The sequence below is a fragment of the Gorilla gorilla genome, chromosome 5 (genome assembly GCF_029281585.2).
Source record: "Gorilla gorilla gorilla isolate KB3781 chromosome 5, NHGRI_mGorGor1-v2.1_pri, whole genome shotgun sequence".
Taxonomy (NCBI): Eukaryota; Metazoa; Chordata; class Mammalia; order Primates; family Hominidae; genus Gorilla; species Gorilla gorilla.
Genome location: NC_073229.2, coordinates 151,378,593 through 151,390,429, shown reverse-complemented (window position 1 = coordinate 151,390,429; position 11,837 = coordinate 151,378,593). Strand labels below are relative to the sequence as shown.

The following is an 11,837-nucleotide window of genomic DNA, read 5'->3' as shown; positions in this document are numbered from 1 at the left end:
GTTATGTCACCTATACATATGAAGATTGTCTAATCTGATAGCTCTACTGGTATAGCAAAGCACTGTTGCTAATTTCCTAATGGCAGAATCTATAGGTTGATTGATTATTTATTTAAAAGATACTTTATTAATGTATGGAAAGGGCATCTGCTGACTATTTTCATGTTTCATGTTTTATATTCCTGTCCCAAAGTGACTACATTAAACCTGAAACAAGTGATTTTTTTACACAGTCATTTCTCTTTATGCTTATTAATTTCTAATTATTCTTTGCTTGTCAATATAGTGTTAATTTATCCATTATCTAATTGACTGGTTTCTTTTGGGGGTGAAAGGGGTGGAGGCAAGGAAACTGATATAGGCCCTGAATTTCAAATTGCTTAGGCCTGCAAGGATGTTTATGGCCAAACAATCTATTTTGACAATTGTGGAAAGGATAATTCTCATAATAAATTTGAGAATTCTAGAGATACTAGAACAGCACATTCTAATGATCTCTTCTGTTCTATAAATAATACCATTTTGGATTTAATTGGATCATCTGGGTATTCAAATAAAACTCTATTCTCTTGACCCTTTCACATGTACATATTAAGCTATCCTTTAAATATTCCATAGTTAACAAGTGGAATTATTGGTTTACCACAATGATTCATTTCCCCCCCTAAAATTCCAACATTAAAAGGAGACTGGCAATCAAGAAAGCTAGAACTTATTTGCATGAAACTGACTCACTTTCCTAAATTGACTCTGCATGTCTATGTCTTTTTTGGAATCATAAATTATTCTCACTGCTGGTTTGGATAAAACTAAAATCTATTTTCCTGTAGCATTTGGTGTGTTCATAAAGTGAGTCATAATCATTTTTTTTTTACTATGGGAAAAAGATCAGTAAGGGTGAACTTAGTGATAAATAGGACCTTCTTCCAAATAGTTGCCACATGAGGAAAATCCCTTGTATGTGAAACACAAAGTGTTTCTATTTTTGTTTTCTAGTTTATTTTTATTAAACTTCTTTTAAGAAGTATAAATGGGGCCCGGCGCAGTGGCTCACGCCTGTAATCCCAGCACTTTGGGAGGCCAAGGCGGGCGGATCACGAGGTTAGGAGGTCGAGACCATGCTGGCTAACATGGTGAAACCCCGTCTCTACTAAAAATACAAAAAATTAGCTGGGCGTGGTGGCAGGCGCCTGTAGTCCCAGCTACTCGGGAGGCTGAGGCAGGAGAATGGGATGACCCCGGGAGGCGGAGCTTGCAGTGAGCCATGATTGCGCCACTGCACTCCAGCCTGGGCGACAGACCGAGACTCCTTCTCAAAAAAAAAAAAAAAAAAAGAAGTATAAATAATATTCTTTCCATAGCTCTATACTTCGAGGAATTTATTAAATTATGTCTTCTCCAGTTTATTCCTAGGTTAATTTTTAAATCATTAGGTAGGGTTTTTTTTCCTTCCCAAACTAGTCAATCAAAAAACATAAATAAGCAAAGTGTAGAACAGAAGTAGGGAAGGAAGTCAAAAGGATGGACGGACTGCTGCCAGGGACAGCACAGTGCCCCAGGGCATGGCACTCGTTTTTGGCATGTCATTCTGGTGGAGGGGCAGTACATGTCACTGAGTAGTTACAAGGATGAAAATAAGTGTTCCTTTCTTTTTGGGATCAGAATTCTTTTTACTTTTTTTCAAATCTTGAGATCATCATAGCCAGATAGTTGACGGAGTTGTCACCAAATTTTCTACCTCTTGGGAGATTGGGACCAACCTGGAATGTGCGTGTTCTGGGGAGACCGTATGTGGTAGCGTTAACTGACTCAGAAATGTCTCCAGTTCAAGATTCCACATTTAGTGGTAGTTTATTTTATTGTATTTGGGTATCACACAATGTACAAAGTAAAGTTGCACCTCTAGTTCCATGTTTGATATAGCTCCATTGCCAGCAGCTACAGAAAAAAACAATGCAGATATACTAGAAGGAAGTGAAATATATCCTTACTCCCTTCTAGTAAGGAAGGGCTACATTGTTGCATTCTCAAATATGTGGTCTCATCACGTACTTCTATTGACTCCTTTTGGGGAAGAATATAGGTAATTCTTAGACTGAAATCTCCAGTGTGGGCAGCAGTGTGAGCAATGGGGAAAGGAATGTCAAACTGTCGCTGTAGCTAGGGACTGGCTAGCAACAGTAATAGCTTATATATTTATTGTGCTTTACAATTTCAAAGCACTTAAAATACATTTGATTGTTTTATTTTATTTATAAAGGTAGACTCCTCTTTAAAATGTTTAAGAAGTTGTTAAATTTGTTGAAGAAAATCTAGATCTTGCTTGAAATTCATTTGTGATAGAAATTTGGAGCGGCTAAAATAGTAACTGATGCTAATAGTACAAAAGTGAATACTTCCATTAAACCTTAGTTAGGCAGAACACTTTGGTAAAGTTATTATTTAACCTTGTTTAAAAACTTTTCTTATATGTATCTTCTAGTTTTCTTTTTTAAAATAAAACTTAATCTTTTGTAGGTGATTCAGTATGTTGGATTGCCTCCACATCATATTGAACAACAATTTTCACTGCACACAGCTATAGATATAGAAGTAACTGTAACAGTTTGCAAACTGTTTATATGTCAGATTATTTTGTGGCCATGTAATTATGTCATTTGAAATTATTATGTAGCCAATTTTCCAATTAATGAAATATTTCCACTTGTTGGAGTTGTGTTACCACTGTATTTTAAGGACTATGAATAAAAATGATTGCTATTTTGCTTTCTTGCTTCCCCCCTCCCTCCGTCTCTCCTATGTTTCTTCCTCCCTTTCTTTCTTTCTTCCTTCATTTTTTGTACCTGTGTATGTGTTGGATATGTTAGCCTCAAAATTACTTGAGAGCCAGTATGGGCAAGAAAAGGTGTGTGACAATTAAAATCCTGATATTGAATGTCTGAAAGTAGCTGGAAGAAAATGAAGTATCCTCAGAAGAAAGTTGTTTTGGTAGTTCCAACAGTGAAGAAAATCTGTTGATGTTTCTTCCTGGATCATTGCAATTCTGAGCAAGGACTCAGGGGAAAGACGATCATGCTGGCAAATACCCTGCTTATACCAGAAAAGAACTGAATTGAGGGCTAATCCACAGACATAAAGGGCTATAACAATCGAGGGCTTCCCAAGGAGCCAGACTTACTGTTCTCTTTCTGAACTTTGGTCCTTTTCTGATAGCACGTATTTCCCATTTCTCCTTTTTATTCTTGCCTACCAATGCACTTGCCTCCCCCAATCCACTGTTCCCCACAAACCCCACATCCAGCCAGCCCATAGGCTTCCTGCAGCTCTCTGTCTCACCGCCTCACCCTACCCCACCGCGCCACACACACACACAGTCACATTTCGAGTTCAGATTCAGAGTTAAGTCTTATCTTGGGTTGAGGCCTCTAGAACTTGACTTCTCAGGCTTCTTAATGGGGGATAATAGTTTTAGATCATGAGGAAATACTTCACTATTATATGTCATGGGCAATCTTGGAACTAATAATAAATATGACTTTAGAAGTTATGATGAAGGAGAAGGAAAGTGGGTTTTGGAGTCAGCCAGAGCTGGGTGTCACTTCCAAACTCACATGTTGCTAGTTGTGTGACTTTAGACACTTCTCTGTGCCTCAGTTTCCTCTTTCGTAAAACAAGGACATCAATGACTCTCTCACGGGGCTTTTGGGATAATTACATAATATAGTATAGTCAAAGGGTTAAGTGGCTAGCATAAAGGAGGTACAGCCATTTGTTTTGTTTTGCTTTTCTTTTTCTAAGAACATTTGAAATAAAATTACAATAATCTACTATGTTAGTAAGATGAAATGTTATTGCTTAAATTTGGAAAAATTTCAATTGATTTGATCATGATCCTTGTTTAATTTTATTTTTTCAGTGGTGGATGAATTCCAGACAAATTATCTTTGCGTTACAAGAAGTTACACCCTGTTTGTAACAGATCAACCACAAAACAGGCCTTTTCCCCATAATTTGACCAGAAATAGTTGCAGTTGTATTGAGAAAGAATCTAGTTGGTTCCTCTGCTATGAAAATATATCCATGGAAAATATATACTGTCTGTATTTATGCCCATTTATAAAAAATGTACTTTAAGTAGTTTCCTAATTTTAAGAAGACTCAAGACAAACTTACATTTTAATTACTAGTTAATATTATTCATTTCATTTCCATGATTCTCACATATATACTTATTCCTTGAAATTATCATGCATGTACATTTTTATGGATACTATCACATATCATGAATCAAGAAATAAAATTTATTTATATGTTTGACTTGTGGAATTAGTCATAACTTTTAATTGATATTTATTTATATACAAAATATTTATTATTATATTGAATGAAGAACCTTTTAATTCTCATAACAATCTTGCAAAAGAGATGATGCCAATTCCATTTTGCAGATGTGGGATGAGACTCTGCGAGATCATATAATGTGCCCAAGGTCACACAAGCTGCAACCAGTTAGTAGCAGAATTGAGACATTAACACAAGCTGTCTAACGCTAGCACCAGTGCACTTTCCATTTTCTTTGCTGTCTCCCTTTGTGAGAATGAATATCTATTCTTGTTTTTAGCTGTATTTATATATGCTTTTTCTTCCCAGTGTTATTTCAATATTTTAATAACCACTAATGTGAACAGCTTTTAATTCAGTAACATTAGAGAAGCAGAGTTAAATCTGTCTCCTCTGAGAGCCTATACATTTTCACTTTTGAGAAAAGCAGGGTTGGGATAACTTCCAAAGGACGCAGTCACTAATGAGGACCCAGGGACATCACCCTGAAGTAAACAAAGTGTGAAATGTTCCCTTGTCTGGAACTAGAGTGATCATCTCCAGTTCCCCTCTTTCTTGTTGCACATGAGAAATGGGGACCCAGAGGAGTTAAGTGACTCACTAGTGGTTACACAACTGCTACTAGAACCTAAATCTGAGGATAGAAAACAGGCCTTCCCTTAATTATGAAGCTGAATTTGGAGAACAGGGCAGGAGCTTGATCAGACATTAACAGATTTATGTTGCTGCACTCTCTCGATTCTTCGAATCAATAATTTACCGACCATCTGTTGATGGGGTAAACTATCAACAGTTTACCCCATTATGGGGACAGAATCAGAGTAGAAAGTTAACACCTTCTGTGACTAGTTAGGAACTTTACCAGAGGTTGATAAAGAGTTTTTGCTCAAATTTGAGAAGGCTGCTGGTTTGAATACTGTATGATTCTATTGTCTTAAGGATCTGTTACTGGTGGATGGAGAATTACAGTTAAAATTGATGTTATCTTTTTCTTCATTTATATTTCATCCAACGTATGAAAATGAATGTTAGTTTTTATTTCTTTTTCCTTTGTAATAATTCTACTTTTATATAAGTTTAGCATCAAGGATTCAGACCTTCTGCCATTGTCAGAAGGACCATAGGGTAATAAGTTTGAGTCAAACACATGGGAAGACCTGATAGTCATTTGCCACCATTGTCATGTCCTGGTTTACTTAACCCTTTTTCCAGCATTGCCTATGCAGGTGTAGACCTTCCCAGTAAGTGCTTGTTGAATAAATGAAGACATGAGAAACAGAAAGATGTGCAAAAATAATTTGGCTACTTATACTTGACTGGGTAACACTCAGAAGAAAGATGGCATATGAAATCATCCGAAAGGTCTCAAACCTGGGGACATATTTCTACCTAACATCATTCTGTAGGATAAAGTTTGTTTCTTCTTGGTAATATATGTTTTAGCTGAAAATGGAATTAGAATTATTTTATACATTGGGAATAGATTTAGTGAGTTGAGACACTTATCTCATAGGGACAAGGAAAGAAACACCAGAATAAGAAACAGGAATAAATCATTTAAAATGTTTATATCTTAGAAGAGGAAGAGAGAAGTGGAAAATCAATTAAGCCAAGTAGATTACATGAACTGTACAACTGGTGGAGAAAGGGTGTCCAGAGATAAGCAGCCAGAAGCCAGAGTCACTGCAAATTCTTCAGAAAGCAGTGATCTTGAGAGGGCTAGGAATCACAGTGGACAGAGCAGCCGTGCATCCTTCCATGACAACAGGAAGGTTAAGGTGGGTCATGAGATTCTGTGCTGCACACTCAGAGATACCTCCTCCTGCAAGGGGTGGGCTGTGTCCTCTGTGAAACACTGGTGAGGCCTTCAGCTAGGGTGACTTCAATCCCCTAAAGAGATCCACAGATAGAAAATATGGAGAAGAAAAGACTAAATGTTGAAGATGCAGGGGGATCTGACATACAAGAAATGATGCCCATTTCTAAGCAATGAAGGGGGAGCAGTGAAATCAGCTAGGGAGGCCCATGTGTCTATAATTAGAATGTTGATTAAAATAAGAAAATGGAATAAATATCTCCTAATATGCTATAAGTAAATCTCCATTGGCTGAGATAAAGGTGGATTCAAAAAACAAATATTACTGAGAAATTTAATATATTCTGAATTACATAGGAACCAGGTTCTCTTGAGTTAGCAGAATTCTCTTTCTTAATTCATGAGTCTCTAAGAGTAAGAATTTCTCAATAAAACAAACAATAAAACAGAGTGAACAAAACTTGAAAAACTATTAACAAATATATTTATTGTGGTGGCTTTCTCCCCTACTAGATATACCTTGTTAGAAAATAGTATCCCTTTTAGTTCCAGGTGGACCATTAAGCAGGTAATAAAATTGTTTTTCCCTCATTGAGAAAGAAAACACATGACTTTGCAAACATGTTATATTCTCCTTGCTCTATTTTTTTTCTATAAAATCAGAATTTTCTTCTAATAAGTATGATTTTGTTTTTGGAAGTAAGTTACAGGCACATGTTTACAGGTTGATATTATATAATCCAAGGGGTAACAGAGGCTGAGCCACATAGTGCTAACATAGATTGGAGACCTGTTCCAGGTGACCACAATCCTTCACAGTTTTGTAAAGCACAAAAGTAGTCTCCAGCTCTATGATTTCTTTCACATTTGTCTTTCTCCAATCCCATATGGTATATTCAATTCTGGTATGCACTCTTGTGTTTCTTATAAAAATACAGGATGAGGGTGATGGAACTAATCTTAAAACAGTTGTTTCTGTGATGATAAATCCTGTGATTCCAAATGCCAGGCCCTAATTCTGAGCACTCTCTAGATCTCCCGGTCAAAACAACACTGTCCTTTGAAGGATGTTTCTCTTCCCTGAACTCCTATTTGTTTTGAAGGGATACTGTATCTTTGAATTTGCAGAACTATCTTTTGCTTCTTAACAGCTTGAAAACACATTTTTATAAGGAAAAGATGTTTCTTCTCCAGATGTCATCATTACGTTGTTACATCTTATAGCCTATTGATAATATGTACAAGAATGTCTTGTCTTTTAAAAATGCAGAGAAGCACGTAAGACAACCATCTGAAAGTATCCCTTCTTTGATCTTTTGGCTCTTTGTTGTTAACTATGCTTGTATGAAGAATATAGCAACTACTGGGAATGTTGTTTAGACAGAGCAATAACTGACATGTCCATTTGTGGTCCTAATGGCTAGAGCACCTGTCCTGGGCATCTGGTTGAGATAGCAGCATCATGAGTCTACAATAATCTCATGGAACCCTCTAGTGTACAGTGCTGACTGATACCGATTTCTGTTTATCTTGGACTTTTCGCTTCTTCTGCTGCTGTTTGTTTTCTCGTTGCTCTGGGATTTCTTTGCTGGATTCCAGACTTTTGCTGTCAGGTATTGCTTCTTTACTTTCTCCTTTATTAGGTTTTTTTCTTTTTCTCTCCCTTCCTTTTTTTCCTGAAATGAAAGGATACTCTTTTAAAAATTACATTCAATTATGTTCTATTTTTTAATTACATTTTAAAAAATGACTTAAATTTCTCTTAGATTATATATCATAATGATAGATGCTAAATATCTACTATTTCAATCATTCAACTATTATTAAGTCCGTGGTATATTCCAAACAATGTAAATGTGAAACACATATATGATATATAATAAGGCAACTAACATATGACTGTTTGAAATCCAAATAGTTCTGTTTTTCTAAGTTTGGAACTTATTTTACATGATATTTATGCATGTTTCATGGAAAGTTTTAGATAGATTTCTTGCTGTTGAAAACATTTATTAAAATGTATATTTTGGCTGGGCCTGGTGGCTTACGCCTGTAATCCCAGCTCTGTGGGAGACTGAGGTGGGAGGACTGCTTGAGCCCAAGAGTTCAAGACCAGCTTGGGCAACATAGTGAGACCTTATCGCTACAAAAAATAAAAAAAATCAATGAGGCATGGTGGTGCATGCCTGTGTCCCAGCTATGCAGAAGGCTGAGGTAGGAGGATCACTTGAGCCTGGGAAATCAAGGCTGCAGTGAGCCCTGATAGCACCACTGTACTCCAGCCTGAGCAAGAGAGGGAGATTCTATCTCCAAAAAAAAAAAAAAAGGAGAGATTTTTATCTGGCTCCTATTTTTAAGGTACCATGTTGCATTCAATTTTTTTCCAAGTAGCAGTTACATAGTTATAATTTGTTAAGATATTTGCCTGCTATCTAAGAGAAAAGAACTGATTTGCATAACAAATGCAGAAATAATAAGGATGAATAACAAGATAATTGTATTTTAACACAAATATTTGTATGTTGAAATTAATTTGGATTATAATTTCTCTACATGCAGGGTGGTGATGACTATAACTGATCAATAACCCTCTGGTACAAGCTACCAGGGCAGGTTGAGTCTCTATCCAGCAAATGAGTAGATCTTTATCACATGTATACTGGATTTCATGCAGGCCCCCGACCTGGAGCTGGGTTTGAAGCATAGATTTAACTCAGACTCACATTATGAGAGGAGAAATTTTTAAAAGTGGAATCAACATGACTTTAAAGGTTTGGATGTGAAAAGGTATTATTGTAGCCAACAGGGAGCCACTTGAAGAACTGAATTTTATTCTGTCGGCATTGGAGAACTGCTGGGAGTTTTAGAAGAAGAGCGTAATTTGATCGAAGTAGATAAACCTGGCACCAAATTGGATGATTATTTTTATTTATTTCTAAACAGTGAATTAACTAGATGTTTTATTATCATGTACACCTTTTATATATGTAGTCTACAGTGTAGTCTGAAGGCATGGTTTTAGTAACATCCATGAACACATATATCCCAATGAGAAATTACTTACATTCAAATCAATATTACAGTAAACAAAAACTAGGAACCAACTGTTTCCTGAGGTATGACAAATTCTGAATGTGTATCTCACATACTGGGTCATTTAAAATTTGAAATTAGACTGTCTAAAATAAGTAACTTTTGACAAAAATATTTTGGAGAAATTGTCTGCATGAGAGAACCAAAATATTTTCATGTCCTGAAGTAGGCTGCAAATATTGAATTCAGTGGTTTGGCTTTCCTTTTCTTGGGCTCTGGTTACAGAATCCTAGGGAGTGGTATTATTAATACTGCATAGGTATACTACGCCAGTACGGTCTCCTTGGATTAATGATTTTATGCCACATCTAGCTTTGTCATGAGACTGTATTTATAAAACCTTCCAGTTACTTTTTGAAAGCTTTCCTTGTTGGGCTCAGCACAACATACCTTCAAATTCTGGAATCTAAAGGGACAATTGACAAAAATCAGAATTCATCCAAGGGTGAAGCAAATTGTTTTGGACATACACAGAGGAACAAACAACATTAGAGGCAACTATTATGCCTAAGCTGAGCTACTTATATTCTGATTACTCGATTCCATTATTCTTTTCACTTAAAAGAATTTTGCTGGGTTGATAAGATTTCTACAGAAGGGATCAGGGCCTTCTTTCCATGCTGGATTTAATGAGTACACATTTGATGTTCTGACTTGAATATAATAACCAAACAGGGAAAACTGAAGAGTAAGTTTACCTTTCTGAATATGTAGCATAATTTAAATTTTATAAAACTGTACAAACAGAAAGAGAAAAATACTAGTTTTCATGCTATGTGCTTAGTTTTCAGAAGGAGATGGCTGCAAAGGTTGGATTACATAATATTTCCATATTGAGGAGCATTTTGGAGGTGTTTGAGTTCAACTCGAAAAAATTGTCAGCAAAAACCTTTCCAAAGTTCCATAAAAACTACTGACCCCAAGCAAAATGTTATTTTTATGGAAATCATCCAGAAGTTCAGTGTTTGACATTGTTCTCTTGATGACGGTCCAACATCTTACAGCTGTGATCCCAACCATAATGTTTTGGACACATAAGAAATGTATTGTTTCTTCCTTGGTCACAGATTGATTTATATGTTTTTTAGCCACTTGTGACAACATCCTCAACTGGCAGTGCATTTCTGCTTATTAGCAAATTGATATGATTATTTCTTAAGACAGGCCTAAACATTTTTGGAAGTAGATTGAAACTCGGTACTATAACTTTATGTCCAAGGAATAACTAGTCTGGGCAGTGAGTGAAAGGGAAGGCTCTAGTAAAGTAACAGGAAACTAACACATTGTACGTTATTGCTGCTCAACAGAGGGCTATTGCACAACAGAAGAATGGGGTTGTTATTTTTTTTACAGGCCATGTGTTAGTGGTTGGAAATGCTAACTACCCTTTGCATAAATATATTTTCTGCTTGTGTAAGAAATAAAATAGAAATACACAAGAGTGGCTGTAGTCCATTAAAAATCACATGTAATTTGGGATAATTTTGTAAGGTTTTCATTAAAGGGGACTTCCTTTTTTATTCTGGTGACTTTTCATTGATGTGGTTAATATTTTTTCAGCCTTTTTTGGCAATTTTGCAAACTAAGCATTCCAGTTATGACAATCTGACATATATACACACACACACATATATATATATACACACACACACACACGTGCTTTGCCATTCACTGAATATTCATGTATGTGTGCACGTGTACACGCATGTACCTGCCTGAACTGGGTTTTGGAACATTCTAGTGATTAAAACAGTGTTCATCTCCCCTTGATGTTCTACCTATGAGGGTGTTTGGGTAGAAAACATCAAAGAGAATTTGCTATTAGCAGTCAAGTACAATCTGAGCCCTTGCAGAGAAACACTATGGTGTAACATTTAAGTACATTGTCCTTAGGGCCAGAAAAATGCTGTTTTCAATTCTAGGTCTGCCACCAACTAGTTGTGTGAACTCTGGCAAGTTGTGATATTTCTCAGGATTAACTCTCTGATATATTTAAAATGTGAATAATCCTTACTTCTTGCTAAACTTCATAAGGATTAAATGAGATGCTGGTAGAGCACTTAGCATGGTGACTGGCATATGTTACTCATGGGACAAATGAAGACTAATATTATTAACCCCTTGCACAAACATGAACAAAGCCCCTACTCTGTGCCAAAAATGTGTGATAAAACCTGGGGATATAAGTGAGATATGGAGACTGCCAATAATTATAGTCACATGTTAATGCTAAAATAGAAGTGTGTACAAGGTCCTGTTGGGGGTACAGTGGGAAAGCATTGAACTCCATGAAGAGAGACTGAAAATGATTTCAGAGACTGAAAATAATTCCCCTGATGTAATGATGTTTGAGGTGAGCCTAAAAGAATGACTGAGAGTTTGCTAGGCTGATGAGGGAAGAAGTGCATGCCAGGCAGTGAACATGCACTAAGGCATGCAAGGACATGGTGAATCTGGGGCATTGAAAGTCGACTTCCTTGGTTTGATCAGAGTCTATATATAGAATATTACCCAGAGAAGCTGGAAAGATATACGGGCTTCAATTGCCATGTTGGGAGTTTGTCCTGAGGACCAGTGTACTGAAAAC

At 36.4% G+C, this 11,837-nt stretch overlaps 1 protein-coding gene across 3 annotated transcripts in view; it reads right to left on the bottom strand.

The window, feature by feature from the left end:
• Window positions 1-6,624: 6,624 nt before the first annotated feature.
• RSPO3 (R-spondin 3) overlaps window positions 6,625-11,837 on the bottom strand; it is a 79,352-nt gene continuing 74,139 nt past the window's right edge. For 2 of the 3 annotated variants that reach the window (XM_004044647.5, XM_063707839.1), the window contains exon 5: window positions 6,625-7,833. In XM_004044647.5, coding sequence (XP_004044695.1) covers window positions 7,649-7,833 — 185 coding nt within the window. In that variant the 3' untranslated portion in view covers window positions 6,625-7,648. Of the gene's footprint in view, window positions 7,834-10,961; window positions 11,029-11,837 lie in introns of all 3 variants that reach the window. The other variant, XM_055391576.2, reaches the window with a different exon arrangement.